Source organism: Bos grunniens, chromosome 20, assembly GCF_055505025.1.
Source record: "Bos grunniens cultivar Pamir isolate PY7600 chromosome 20, Bosgru_T2T1.0, whole genome shotgun sequence".
Classification (NCBI taxonomy): domain Eukaryota; kingdom Metazoa; phylum Chordata; class Mammalia; order Artiodactyla; family Bovidae; genus Bos; species Bos grunniens.
Window position 1 is genome coordinate 52,183,297 of NC_141184.1, and position 16,110 is coordinate 52,199,406.

General features: G+C 38.6%; 1 protein-coding gene across 13 annotated transcripts in view; it reads right to left on the reverse strand.

The window, feature by feature from the left end:
• The window catches only part of PDE4D (phosphodiesterase 4D), a 1,650,639-nt gene that overhangs the window by 619,553 nt on the left and 1,014,976 nt on the right, over nt 1-16,110 (reverse strand). Inside the window, exons 1-2 of one of the 13 annotated variants that reach the window (XM_086361850.1) lie at nt 1,913-4,315; nt 839-1,522 (exon numbers count right to left, since the gene is read on the reverse strand). The exons of the other annotated variants lie outside the window; for them this stretch is intronic. Coding sequence (XP_086217976.1) covers nt 839-885 — 47 coding nt within the window. The 5' untranslated portion in view covers nt 886-1,522; nt 1,913-4,315. Of the gene's footprint in view, nt 1-838; nt 1,523-1,912; nt 4,316-16,110 lie in introns of those variants that run through there. 13 annotated transcript variants of the gene reach the window in all.

Here is a 16,110-nt window from a genome sequence, read left to right on the forward strand (position 1 = left end):
TGAGAAATTGAATCCAGTCAACCCTAAAGGTGTGGTGAAAACAAGCAATTTTTAAATAGTGAGCTTTGCCCTTATACTACCCTCAGCAACTAGTTCCTAGAAACGTTTAATCATAAACTCTAACAAGAAATGGTACATGATGTCACATGCCCATGGACCTTAATTCATTACGTTGAATTGGTCATGAATACATGACCAAATATCATTGCACTAAGCAAGTTCCATGAGAGTCCGAGCATCTCATGATTCATCTGTTAGAATTCTATGAAATTGGCTCATTCTGGTAGAAATATTTCTTGAATAGTTAAAATATTCCTTAAATCTCAGGCACCAACATATCTTAACATCATTTTAAAATTGAGTCAGCATTCTAAGTTTTCCCTTAAACCTTCTTTTGGAAATTTTCAAAGACCTAACATCAAGCAAATTGACATGAGATGCCTGTGTGTGTCCTTCCCCAGGGAATTTTCAAATTAAAAAAAAAGACAAAAGTGTAAATACCAAATCCTAAACTTCCTTTTCCCTTTTACTTATTAATTAAATAGTTGCCATTCTCAAAGTTGTTGTGGCTTTTTTTTTTTTTTTTTTGGTCTCTCTATGAAATTTCAGCACTTGTCAATGTCCTCATACCTGACTTATTTGGAATGCTTTTATATTAACAAGTAATTTGTTATTGCATAACCAATACTTTCTCAGAAATATTTGTTTTTAAACATGTTTTACTTTTCATCCTCATGTGAGACTGATATTCTTGTTCAAGACAAATCCACCTCTGGTACCTGTCATGGAATTTTATAATTCTGAGTATTACCAACTGAAGGGGATATTGATTACTCACCATATCCAGGAATGCCTTCTAAAGGGGAAATTGTTCACATGCATCATGTTGGCAGATCTTCCGTCATTAATATTTTCCTTGTCTTGTATGTTACATGTAGTGATTTTCAAAGATGAATTCCAACTCTCCTGTTTGAGCAGCTATCATGGGCAATTATTGCAACAAGTATTGAATTCCAAAAAAATCCCCCCCAAAAAACAAAGAGCAACAACAAAAGCCCTTCCAGGGTTTGAAGAAAGAAACATCACAGAGCACTGCAGGCATGGGTCCACCCATTTAGGTTCCAGTAGTTTAGTCAACTTACTAAAATAACCAGTTCAATCGCTAATCCTAAATGGTGGCAAATATTGTCCCAGTAAAATCCAAGTGCCTGGAGTGGAATTAATGCATCTTTGCAGGAAGGACTCTGGAATGTGGGAAAAAAGGAGTCAAAAGACAGTTTCTTGTTATCCTTGTTAAAGAAGTGTTAGAAGGGAAATGGAAAACTTCAGGTTGCTTGGCCATGCTGTCCTTTAGAAATGAATATTGCTTTTTCTTCTTTCTGAGGCACATATTCATGTGTGGTCACTTTAACGCAGTGCTGCCTTCTGAGACGTGTCGGACAAAGACCTGGGCAGAGGGGCTAGCAACCATGTATAACCAAAAGCCAACTTCTCTCCCCCTCTCAGAATGGCTGGTTTTCAACTGCAAAAGTAGGAAGGCAAGGATCACCAGGAGCTCCCATCATGACTTCAGAAGGTGCTGTTAGGAGAACATTCATTTCTGCTGCCAAGCCCCATAATAAGGCTGCCTGCTCTCTTTCAGTCAAATGACTAAGCTATTGATCCTCTCCCTGCAGAAACCCCTCTAATTTGTTGTTATCAAACCCATGTGCGGGCTTTTCATATTTTGTCTTGGAAAGAAAATGAATTTTCACAGCTGCAACTCAGACGTTGTCTAAGAATTTCTAACCCCCCGCTGTCTTTCTCCTCTCTTCTCTCTCTTTTTTACCCCCAATTCAATTTCCCAGTAGGTGTCATTTACTCGGATGCTCTGACAGCTTCTGAAAGATTCTCACGCCCGAGCTATACAGACCTTGCATGCTTTTAAAACACAATGGCAACAGGCTCCCACTGGGGTCCCCCAGCGCCGAATTTCCAGCAGAACCTTTGGAATCGTCGCAGCCGCCTCGTCTGCCCCGGGCTGTGCCCGCCAGCCGGCTCTGAACAGCTCAGGACACTTGCAGGCTCCGTGGTACTGTACATTAACTCTGCAGCAGCCCGGGCGCTCGGCTGCAGAGGCTGCCGCCCGGCCGGGGATGTGCTGGCGTCAAGGGGGCCCTCTAGGTGGGCTCCCAGACACTGCAGCGCGCCGCGCTCACCTCCCAGGAAGAGCCGGCCAAAGGGGTTAAAGGCACAGCTCACCCCGAAAGGGCAGATTTCTCCTTTCAGTAAGTGATCACCAGGTGAGACCAGCTAAGCAGCGAGAAACCTGTAAATAACCTCCCAGGGAAAAGACACCTTGAACAAATAGATACTAAGGAGGGAGGCTTTTTGTCAGCTGGGTGGTGTGTTTTTTTTTTTTTTTCCCTCTCTTACCCAATGAAGAGAAAGGGAATAAAGAAGTCCACAGAGAGAATGTGCAAATGACAGGGTTTGGTCACTTCGACTCTCTTGTTTTTAATACACACACACGCTGGGGAGGGGGCGCCTGGCTAACTTGATGGTTCTGTAACCATTTAGCGACAGGGGACCACCGGTCTTTTTTGGACAGGAAATCCTGTGGAAGCCAGTCCTGCGGAAGTCGGTTAGACTTGACTTGCAATTGCGCATGCCATAAAGCTGCTTGCTTGATTAGGGGGTGTGTGGATTTGAGAAGTGCTGAGATAAAGCCTTGCCATGCCTACTGGAGCTGTTCTGCATTTCCTCAAGCTTCCCTCTTTGTTGCAAAAATTCTGTTCAACAATCCCCTGAAAGCACCCCATCGCTGTTGATGCCATTTTGGAGCAAGAATAAAATAGTAAACTCTTGTAATAGTAGGTTGGCACTTAAATGGTGTTACTCGGAAATCAGGAGGAGAATGGACTTTACAGTAGCAGTGTACTCAATATTAATGTATCACTTTTAACTTAGTATTTAAAAAGGCTGTTATGCAATTACTTAATATTAATGGAATACTGGCAACATTTAATACATCAGGCTATTATCTTCAGTTAGGATTTCCCCAGTGAGGCCCTGTCATAGCAAAAAACATTACAGAGACTTGGGGGAGGGGGGGCAGTGGCATTGCCCACAAATTTAAAACCAGGTATAAAGAAATTTAGTCTTGAAAACTGCCATGATTTGGGGAGTTTTCATTTTGATCAAACGATGATTCTGATGAAAGTACTACTGGGAGGAGGAAGAATTGAGTGATTTATTTAAAAGCAGTTTGAACTTGTAGGTTCAGAAAGATGGTACCACAGCTGAAAAGAAACTTGAGAATATTTCTTGGGATTTCCTGTAGCCTAGGCTGTATCCTCACGACCTCCTTTTTCTAAAGGGAATAAATTCCACAATGCCATTTGTGATGGGAACCAGAAGATTTCAGTCTGAATTGTTTTTAACAAGCTTTGAATGTTTGAACCAAGCATCGCTGAGTAATTCAAAATTTGTTATTTATATGAGATATTTAAATATTGTTTTTTAAGAGTAAGGAACACTTACAATGTCCCTGCCTCTGTACTAAGTGCTTTACAATATTATCTCATTTAATCCTCACAACAACACTATTAGGGATGGACTATTACTAGCCCTGTTCTACAGAAGAAGAAATAGTGGCACTCTTAATAGTAAGCAGTTTGCTCAAGGCCAAGTAAGAGTTACAATCTGAATCAAGAAAGTCTGCCTCCGAAGCCTGCACTGATTACCACTGTATCTTGGTGCCTTTGTAGAGAAGAATACCACCATGATTAATGCAATGTTTTCTAAAAACTTATGTTTACAGGTACTATTTTAGCCTCATGGAATTATTCTGAGGAAAGTACGACATTTATTATGTCAGCTTTGGAGCTGAATCTCCAAAATGATAGCATTTGTTCATCATCATACATCATGTTAGTAGAAGATCTGGAAGAAAATTCAGATTATTTGATGATTATTTGACAGGTTAGTGTTCTTTGAGGATGGTGATAATAGAATAATGGATATTAACCTACTACAAAACCAATACTTAGTCCTCACACATATAAAAAGACCTCAATAGAAAGTAGCAAATAAATACCTTTTTAAATGATGTAGAAATTTATTTTCCCTTGTAATAGGCATTTATTTGAAATTTCCATTTTTTTCAAAGTTCATTCTACCCTACTCTGTTTGTATGTGAAAGTGATACCCATGGATGAAATAACACTCAAAATATCTCTCTCTCAATTACCACACAGTTTAACATTCAGTACTTGTTAGCTATGTTTCCATTTGTGGGCAAATAATAAATCACTTTAAAAATTAAAAAAAAAAAAAAAACTAAGCAATTTAGTCATCAGATTACTAGAGGAAATGTAAATTTAAAATATATTTAAACCAAGGGGAGATTTCAACTGAATATTTTTAGGTAAATTTTCTTGGCTTTTTATTTCTATTTTTATAAGACACATCTGTCTAGAATAAGGTAACACATTAGAATGAAAGAACACAAAAGTGAGAAGCTATGACAAATAGTAGAAAAGCCAAATTTCTGCTTGAGGGATAAGAAAGAAAAAATATGATTTATCAGCTCAGGGAACCAAGGACTACCCATTAATAAACAATCTTAAACTGAGTATTTTGAAAACTCCAGGCAACAAACATATATTAAAAATAGACTTGCTTAGAGAATAGAAATAGCTGATGTCTAGCATTTTTATCCCATGTATATTACAAACAGGGTCTTCAGAGTTTGATTACTATTTTACAAACTGATACTTCACAAAATGTATTTAATATTTCACAAATGTGTAGTCTTCGTGAAATAACATTTAGGCAGAACTAATAGATTTGTAATTTGAAATAAAAGTTCTGAAAGATGAGTAATGTTGATGGAGAGGGGCAATACAAATCTGTTTTTTCTACTAAAAGGTAATCATCTTTTCATACAACTTCTAAGAGGTACAGGAGTAAGCATAAAATACTATTTTATAGTGGATCCCAGCTCCACCATTTTAATCAATAAAAGAGCTCAAATTAATACTAGCAAGGTAACACAGATTGGCACAAACTTCCTATAGCCATGGTGTAGGCTCAGCCCTAAAGACAAAAGGCTAGTTATCATCTCCTTATTAAAAATTTAATACCAAGACAAGCACGAGAATATCTGGTCTTTCAAGGCTGGACTCACATTAACTATCCTCACAGGAGATTAAATTCAAAAGCTATTTTAAAAAGGATTTTTAACATTTTAAAAAGGATGCTATTTTACTGATAAAGTATAAACTACAAACCCTGAGCAAATCAGAATACTGTAACATTTTCATGAGATTGTTTACTGTACTCAGAATCAGAAGAATTAACTAGTTAGTGTCCCAGTGCTCTTTTCCTATAATTAAAGCCTCTTTCTGCCATGACTAGGGGTTATGCTTCCAAGGATGATAGTTTTCAAACTAAATTCCTAAGAGTCTTGTGGTTTCGCAAAGTTGCCTCGAGCCAACTCAGGGCAAAGTGAAGGCCAGGTACCTTGTACTGTTTCATCCAGAGTTCCTTTGCTTTTACCTGTTTTATTTCTAGGTATGGTGTGAATAGGGGAGTTCTTTAAAAAATGTTCTCGAAAACATTAACAGTAGAAACACAAAATTAACACTTTTCAAACAAAATCTTATTTTGTATTGCCAGGCTCAAGACTCCATTCTCTTCAAACCTTTTCAATTTCACAGTGAGTTTAATATAAGTGATTAAGTTATACCTTTATGCTAATATAAACAAAGCATAATAAAGACACACCCTTAGTCCAAACATTATTTCCTAAACTCTTTGGTCACTTATCTGATATGACTTAACTCATTGATTTTCCCTGAGTTTCACTTTCAGAATGAAATTTTAATTTCAAGTGTTAAGGTATGTCTTTCTATCACCATCACATTTTGCTATAGCCAACAGCTACTCTCAGTGACTGCCTCTTAAATAACTTTAGTGAAATGAAGTTAAAACTCCTCTAGATTTAGATAATAGAAAAGGGTCTAAAAAGTGCTCTTTAATTAATCTTTTAAGAATACTAATTGTCAGTTCAGATAATGTAGAGAAACGTCCTGTTCTTTTGAGAGGCTTGATAACTTTTGTATAAAAATATTTACATATACAAATTTGTTGTTCAGCCGCCAGGTCATGTCTGACTCTTTGTGACCCCATGGACTGCAGCATGCCAGGCTTCCCTGGCCTTCACCATATTCTAGAGTTTGCTCAAACTCATGTCCATTGAGTCGGTGATGCCATCCAACCATCTCATCTTCTCTTGGCCCCTTCTTCTGCCCTCAGTCTTTTCCATCATCAGGGTCTTTTCTGATGAGTTGGCTCTTCGCATCAGGTGGCCAAAGTACTGGTGCTTCAGCTTGGCATCAGTCCTTCCAGTGACTATGAAGTGAAGTGAAGTGAAGTGAAAGTCGTTCAGTTGTGTCTGACTCTTTGCGATCCCATGGACTGCAGCCTACCAGGCTCCTCTGTTCTCCAGGCAAGAATACTGGAGTGGGTTTCCATTTCCTTCTCCAGGGGATCTTCCCAACTCAGGGATAGAACGCAGGTGTCCCACATTGCAGGTGGATTCTTTAACATCTGAACCACCAGGGAAGCCCAAGAATACTGGAAGCCTATCCCTTCTCCAGGGGATCTTTCTGATCCAGGAATCAAACCAGGGTCTCCTTCATTGCAGGCGGATTCTTTACCAGCGTAGTTACAAGGAAAACCCAATGAATATACAGGATTGATTTCCTTTAGGATTGACTGGTTTGATCTCCTTGCTGTCCAAGGGACTCTCACCTCTGCATAATTTTTTAAGCACATTCTCTATATTAGTAGTACGGGTATGAGTATATCTTAGTAAATAGACCATGCAGAAGATATTCTGGGGGATATGACTTTTTCACCAAAAGCCAAAAAAGCAATATATTTTTAATTTTTCCAATAAAATGAAATGTATGCATATTTTTTGTTTATGCTTATGTATGTATGCATGAAAGTGCCAGTGTTAGTCACTCAGTCATGTCTGACTCTTTGCAACCCCATAGACTGTAGTCCATCGGGCTCCCCTGTCCATGGAATTCACCAGCAAGAACACTGGAGTGGGTAGCCATTGCCTTCTCCAGGGTTGTCTTCCCAATCCAGGGATTGATCCCAGGGCTTCTGCATTGCAGGTGGATGCTTTCCTTTCTGAGCCACCAGGGAAGTCAGTTTTGTTCTATGTATTATATATATTGGGCTTCCCTGATGGCTCAATTGGTAAAAGAGTCAGCCTGTAATGTGGAGAACCCAGGTTCAATCCCTGGGTCAGGAAGTTCCCCTGGCAACCCACTCCAGTATTCTTGCCTGGCAAATCCCATGGACTGGAGCCTGGCAGTCTCCAGTCCACAGGGTCGCAAAGAGTCGGACATGACTGAGTGACTAACACTTCATTATGTATATTATCAATTAATAAGCAAGTAAGAGTGACATCCCCGTATGTAGAATGAGACCCAAGACGACTGCCAGTCATCCCATTCCCACCCTTACCTCCCAGTAGGAAAAGAACATTCAGACCAAATCCTCTCTCCCGCTCCCCCAACAGAAAACCAATCCCTCTGGAAAAGAACAGTGTCTTTCTCTGTGTATTTGTAACACCAAAAATGTTGTTGGCACTCAGTCAACAAATGTTAACTAATGAACATGTTGATAGTGATGGCTTCTCATTTCTGGCAAGTTCTAGCAAAGCCTGAAGGCACACTGTTCAGCACCTTTATAAGTGAAATAAGAGGAGCACTTCATGAAGACATGGTTTCAACTGCTAAGAATCAGGGAATGGGGTCATGTTTCAGCAAGTTGCTAGTTCATTCAATTTCCACATGTTCTTATGACCAAGCTTATAACCACCAACAGAAAAGTGTAAAAGAAATGCATGGAACACCTATTTTGATTACCTAAAACCAAGAGATGCTTTGATGGAAATTTTCATGATTTAACTAATATAACAAGTTACTTTGGATCATATAGCCTAAACTTAAATTTTCCCATCTTACATGTTAAACATATTCATAGGATAAAATTCTCATATCATCAAACACATTTCATAATTGGGATATTTAGAAAGCTTGCTAAATTCTACTTCTAATATTTTTGAAAGCAGAAGTGTTGGAATAACTAATTTTAGGATACAAAGAAAGAACTTACTATTAATATTTATTATTCAAAAATCAAATGTGGAAAAAATCTACAACAACTTTGAAGAGCAAAAGTCGAATTTGCTCTTAGAGTCTCAAGATGTGAGCCCTTAATTTCAGTTTCTGCCTTTTACTTCTGTGTAATTTTTAACAACTCACTAAAAGTCTGTGAGATTCAATTTCCTTATTGTAATAGAAATAACAGCAAATTTACAGGTTATTATAATTTTTAAATTTGGGGGTAATTATAGAATATATTTTGTAACATGAAGAGAACGCTTTAAATGTTGCTCACATATACTTTTTAGCTTTTTCCTGGGTGGCACCAGTGGTAAAGAAATGGCCTGCTGATGCCGTAGACAATAAGAGAGGTGGATTCAATCCCTGGATTGGGAAGAGGAAGGCACGGCAGCCCACTCCAGTATTCTTGCCAGGAGAATCCCACGCACAGAGGAGTCTGGCGGGCTACAATCCACAAGACTGCAAACAGCTGGACACTACTGAAGCAACTTAGCATGACGAACTTATGCACATATTCAATCTTTAGAAAATGTAATAGAATATTCTTCACCTGGTCTGCAATTTACAAGGAGATAGTATTGGAAGTCCCTTCTGAAATGTAATTATATCTCATTTCTACCTTAAACTTTTCTAAAAGCTTTGTATCATATCAAATTTAAAGAAGTAAAAATATTTCTCATATAATACTTAAGGCCCAGCTTCAAAATATACCATGTTTCTGGGATAGTATAGATTTCTAAGAATGACTTGGAAAAAACACCTGAAATATTGGTAGGTGAAAAGCTTTTAAAAAAAATCTCAACCTTTCAGAGTAATATTTTTAATATGAATTACTTAACATGAATTTAAATGTACATGTGAATATGCTGCTGCTAAGTCACTTCAGTCGTGTCCGACTCTGTGCGACCCCATAGACGGCAGCCCACCAGGCTCCGCCGTCCCTGGGATTCTCCAGGCAAGAACACTGGAGTGGGTTGCCATTTCCTTCTCCAATGCAGGAAAGTGAAAAGTGAAAGTGAAGTCGCTCAGTGTGTCCGACTCTTCATGACCCCATGGACTGCAGCCTACCAGGCTCCTCCATCCATGGGATTTTCCAGGCAAGAGTACTGGAGTGGGGTGCCATTGCCTTCTCCACATGTGAATATAGATATATATATTTATGCCAATTAGAGGAAAAGAACCAGAAGGATATACACCAAATACTGGTAAACTAATTACCTCTGAGATAAGGAAGTAAAAGTAAGCCTCTTTAAAAAAGGATTTTCACCTTTTACTTTACATATTTCTGAGTTGATTAATCTTCTTAATGAGAATATTTCCAGGTATTATTATCAAAATTGAGACACCAATGAAGAGAAAAATATATACAGTACTTATTAAGGAAGGATAGTCATTTATAGTTAATATAGATACATTGGAATTCCAAAACCACATTTCTAATAATTTCAAAATCTCTGATTTGAAATATCTAACCTCAAAGCTGAACAATGAGAATTAAAATATATATTCAAGAATTCAAACACTCCACTAACATTATTAGCTCAATCAGTATCAAGCCTTAAAAAAGAAAAGAATAATTGATTTCTTATTTTTCATGTTTATATAAACACTGTAACTGGGACCAAAAGCAATGGTGATTCAGAGTTGGACCCACTGACACTGAACTATGCCTACTTACACAATGACATACCTGAGTACGTATCTTGATAACAGGATGCGCTTATTTTACTCCAGCTCAAATATGTACGTATTTGCAAACTTGTATATTTCCTAACTTGGCCATTCTGCTCTTACTTTGTGTATGCTGGTACACTTCTTGTAAAAAAACGTAAGATAGTTACATATCTACTATAGTAACAGTATATACTATATATGTTCCCGGTCCAGGTAAATCCAAGATATTATTTTTATCTACTTGTAGAATGACATAAGATGGACGATCTATTATTTATATTTTCAATCTAATTTATTGGTTCTTTAATATTCTGGCATCAATCACTATTGGTCCTGGGTTTAAGTGCTTTTCTAATTGCAGTTTTGGGAGGGCGTATTTTCATAGTCATTTTCATTGGAAGTTAAAAGAGGCTACATCAAAGTTCCCAAATTAGATGTCATTTAAAATCCAAAGACCTCAATTACTGTTTCCAATGCATAAATACACACACACACACACTCCCACTTACACACCACTGACAGTTAATGAAGTAAAAGCAAATATGACTATATTTACAAATTAAGGGCTTCCCTGGTGGCTCAGTGGTAAAGAATCTGCCTTTAATACAGGAGCTGCAGGAGACTTGTGTTCGATCCCTGGATCAGGTAGATCCTCTGGAGGAGGGCATGGCAACACACTCCAGTATTCTTGCCTGGAGAATCCCACAGACAGAGGAGCCTGGCCAGTAACAGTCTATGGGGTCACAAAGCATCAGACACTACTGACTGACTAAGCACAGCACAGCATAGCCAATTAACAAAGCTGGACACAACTGAAGCGATTTAGCACATTTATAATGTACATATTACATATATACATAAAGACACATAAACATGTATTATTAATTTTAATACCTTGTATTTACCGATGAGGACACTGCTATTCTATTTTTTTTCCAATTATATTTGAAATAAAGGGTTAAAGATTATAAGAGAAATTCCATCAGGACACTGGGATTTCATTGGTCTCTTTTGTCTCTGCAGTATTCTCAGTGCCTAGAATAATGTCCGGTGTATAAGAAGTGCTCAATGAAATATTTGTTGAGTGAATGATTATCATAAATGAATCAATCAATACACCAAACATGATTATTTTTGTCTTCTGACAGTTATTTCTAAAGAGCCTTCCTTATTGACTATGCCAAAGCCTTTGACTGTGTGGATCACAATAAACTGTGAAAAATTCTGAAACAGATGGGAATACCAGACCACCTGACCTGCCTCTTGAGAAACCTGTATGCAGGTCAGGAAGCAACAGTTAGAACTGGACATGGAACAACAGACTGGTTCCAAATAGGAAAAGGAGTACGTCAAGGCTGTATATTGTCACCCTGCTTATTTAACTTATATGCAGAGTACATCGTGAGAAATGCTGGGCTGGAAGAAGTACAAGCTGGAATCAAGATTGCCAGGAGAAATATCAATAAGCTCAGATATGCAGATAACACCACCCTTATGGTAGAAAGTGAAGAGGAACTAAAAAGCCTCTTGATGAAAGTGAAAAAGTTGGCTTAAAGCTCAACATTCAGAACACTAAGATCTTGGCATCTGGTCCCATCACTTCATGGGAAATAGATGGAGAAACATTGGAAACAGTGTCAGACTTTATTTTTCTGGGCTTCAAAATCACTGCAGATGGTGACTACAGCCATGAAATTAGAAGACGCTTACTCCTTGGAAGAAAAGTTATGACCAACCTAGATAGCATATTCAAAAGCAGAGACATTACTTTGCCAATAAAGGTCCAGCTAGTCAAGGCTATGGTTTTTCCAGTAGTCATGTATGGATGTGAGAGTTGGACTGTGAAGAAGGCTGAGCACCAAAGAATTGATGATTTTGAACTGTGGTGTTGGAGAAGACTCTTGAGAGTCCCTTGGACTGCAAGGAGATCCAACCAGTCCATTCTGAAGGAGATCAGCCCTGGGCTTTCTTTGGAAGGAACGATGCTAAAACTGAAACTCCAGTACTTTGGCCACCTCATGCAAAGAGTTGACTCATTGGAAAAGACTGTGATGCTGGGAGGGATTGGGGGCAGGAGGAGAAGGGGACAACAGAGGATGAGATGGCTGGATGGCATCACTGACTCGATGGATGTGAGTCTGAGTGAACTCCGGGAGTTGGTGATGGACAGGGAGGCCTGGCGCACTGCGATTCATGGGGTCACAAAGAGTCGGACACGACTGAGCAACTCGACTGAACTGAACTAACTACACCCTTAGGACTCTTGTAAAATCCAACTGCAATAGGTATGAAAATGTGACCCATTGGCACCTGATTCATTCACTTGATAGAAAACATTAATATTCATATTTGAAATGCATATGTTCATAAGAAAACAGAGGGAATCTAATCAGTTACAGATGAGCTTGAACCAAAGTGTCATGTGGACTTAGGGGCTGAAGCCATTTTGGATCAAGTGCAAAGTGATGACTAAGAAAATTGCAGTAATTACAGATAGAGAAGCAGGCAAAGAGCTGAAACACAGAGACAAACAGAAATGAATGATTATATAGCCACAAAAAGAAGAATTGCCTAATTCTAGAGTTTTATAAATCCAACAAGATCCAGTTACACTTTGTTTCTATGATTTTTGTATCTTTACATTAACTATATTCTTCCTTTTTCACAAAACCCAGTCTAAGTTAGTTTCTTTTCCTTGCAATCAAAATCTTGACTAGATGAGTCACTATATAAGAAATTTTATGTTGCTATTCATAAATCCTTTCCCTCCCTCCAAAAATAAAACAACTTAAAATTAATGCTATATTGTAATATTGAATAGAGAAGTGAATTAGCTTGACATAGAATTGATGGTTACTCAATCAAGGGGCTTACATAAAACACACCCAGAATAATTAACATTTACTGTATATACATCTACATCCACGCATAGGGGTTCTGGAGAGAGCAACCTTTTCATATGACTGACATATATTACACTTTAAGTCAAAATATTGGCTTCTTATTCTTCTTAAACTCCTCTCATTACTTTCTTCAGTGAATGTTAATTTGTCTCAGATAGAAGGCAAAAGACAGAGAGAGAGAGAGAGAGAATAATGAAGGGGGCAAATAGTGCAATTTTTATTAACTTGATGGAGGAAGAAAATTTAGCACTCGAAAGGTAAATTCCTTTTTAGGGAGAAAAAAGAACATTCAAATGATTATTTTAAAATAATCACTTGACAGTTTCAAAACATTAAAACATATTAAAACCAGAACTCAAACTTTTAGAATAATAATTTTAAAGTCATTTTGATATAATTAAAACATTCTTTACACTTGACTGCAAAATAAATTCAAGGCTAATTATTAACTCCTACTTGCCTACTGTAGACAGATAACTCCTCCTTCACCTAGTTCAGTACCTTCTGCTCTGCTGTGCTTGTCGAAGCTCTCACTTGGAGGAGAATCCAGAACACTGAGCACCTGAAGCGATCAACCAGCTTGCCTCTCTTGGCACACTCCACCCCTAAAAACATCCCTACAGACTATACAGCTCACTTAGCAGATTCAGATGGGCAAACATAAACACCACATCCACGACTGAATTAAAAAGAAAAATACTAATATGTGATCCAACTGCTTATCTATGTAGCTTATACTTTTCCCTATGGGAAACATGTCATGAGTGGGAACGAATTCAACATGGAATATTACCTGATTTCATCTGTTGTTCTTAGTTTCACGGTTTATAAAATGGATGAAGACACAAAAGAATTTTAAATTTTTCCACAAAATAGTAGCAAAGCTGATCCAATAATAAGTTAACCCTGAGGATGTCTCCTCTCGTCTCACTGACCCTTTCCCTTTAGATTGTTGATGGAACAGGTAGATGCGGATCTGGTGTTGATGGAACAGGTAGATGCGGATCTGGTGTTGATGGAACAGGTAGATGAGGATCTGGTGTTGATGGAACAGGTAGATGAGGATCTGGTCCTTTGTTACCAGGACTCTCAGCAAGCTTCTTTGATTTCTTTTTTAAATTTCTGCTTTCTTTTTAAAAGAATGGAAGTTGCACTGGAAGCGGGAGCAAAGTTAATGAAAATATAAACTCCTCACCTTTGTTCTTCTGCCCAACAAATATCCATTAATTAGAGGCAGATCATTTGGATGAGGCTGCCATAGTGTGTCTAGGGTTGGAACACTTTTGTTCTTGAAAGAGAAGGGTCAAGAAATTGTTACAATGCAGGATCCCTGGTTGGATGGAATCACCCACTTAATCAACCTGAGCCTGAGCAAACTCTGGGAGATGGTGAAAGATAGGGACATCTGGTGTGCTGCAGTCCATGGAGTCACAAAGCGTCAGACATGACTTAGCTACTGAACAACAACAAGAATCCCTGGTGACCTCTCCTCAAGGGCAGTACCTTCTGTGAGCAGCTGACAATCCTAAACTCCCAATCCTAAGGAGTCTGAAAGGAAGAGGGGTGAATGGAACAAGGGCCAATGAAAATCAGTGGACTGTGACAGAAGGGCACTACCTTTAACACTAACTTTATTTCCCTTGTTTCCACAGTGAATTACTGCCTTGTATCTTTAATGAAGATCTACTTTGAGATTCTTCTACTGGTGCATAGGTGTTTCAAAAATTAGAATATTCGTTGGAAGGTATAGTTTTCCTTTCAAATATTAGAGGATGATCGAAAGGAAAAACATGCAACTAGAGATACAAATGTGATGTGGTATTGTCAGAATGTTAAAAAAATTAAAAGTATCGACATTATAACAAAGTTATTGAAAATAAGGGCATGTGATGTGTATTAAAACCATTTTGTTTTGGTTTCTTACTACCCCTTAAAATTTTATATGGGGAAAGTCATGTGACTTTTCTGGGCACTCTTAGGCAATAGAGAACTTTACATTCTCCTTAAACCATCAACTCAGATTTTACTCAGATATTAGAATGAGCCTTTCAAATTGTAATCTGAAACTCCAAACTTGATTTAACTCACATCTTCTTCCAGGTCCTAGCTGGGCTCACTGCAGGCTAGCTGCTTGCAACATGGTAAGTTGGTGAGGTAAGGGCAGGGTCTACCTTACCCTTTCCATCCTATCCTGACTTCCCAGCTGTTGGTACTGACTACTCTGAGGTCAGAGCATGGAGAGAGGTGATGAAAGGAAGATGTCTTTTTTGACCTGGCATGTTCATAAGATGGTATTTTGCACTGGGGACCTGGCAGATGTTGCATGTTGCCTCCTTGTCTCCTGGGCACTTTTGTGGATTCATTAGCTGTGTGCCCACTGGCCCCTCCGGCTGCAACTCTCATAAGCCAGGCAGAGCTTTGTGTTCAGAGTGCTGCTGGTTCATCATCCCCCTCCACCAAGCCCATGGTTTTCTAGGGGTCCCATCTCTACAAAGCCAAACACTTCATGTGAAGTTCAAGTGCCTTTTCCAGGTGGTCCTCTAAGGAAGGAAATAAAATGGTTCAAGGCCAGCTCTCTCTCAAGTGTGGTGTGCATCTGGTCTATGGGAAAAATTCCCACCACCGAATCCTTTTTTTCTGGTTTTGAGGATTCACATTCACATTTTTTCACATTTGATGTGAATGAGATGACTACAGCTCCCTTTGAGGTAAGAGACGGTAAGGCTCACAGCACCACCCAGTTATTTCTTTCTATAAAAAATGAATTGCTTTTAATATGTTACTCTTCTTTCCCCCCTCTTTGAACTCTGTGATCGCCTTGATCTGAGTTAAGGGCCCTGGTATAAGAGGCCCCAAAGTCATGAAACTGACTCTTGGCCAACTACTTTGAAACTTGGAACTTAACACAGACACCACACTTTGGAATGGGGCTTTTATTGCATCTCACTGCCTTTGTTGAAACTTCACTTTTAACATTTATTACCATGTTTGTAACACCATGGTTCCTTTACCATTGTTGGTAAAGACTCAACATCCACCCTCCCTCTTCCTTGCTGGCAGAAACCCAACTGTTTTCACAAGAATTTACTTTTTGTGGCAGCTAAGTACTCAGAGAAAGTGATTCCCTGCCCAGTTCAGACGTAAATCCTGAATAGTCTAATCCCAGTAATTCCTTTATGTCCTAAAACCAAACCTCACCAAAGAGATATTAAGGTAAGTTGGCTGAAATGTCTTCTGGGAGAAGCGTATCATAAAAAGTTAGAAGCACAAAGGAAGAAAGGGTTTGTTTTCTGACCCTGGACCTTGTGCCTGGCTGGGGCCATGATCTTGCAATAATGAGG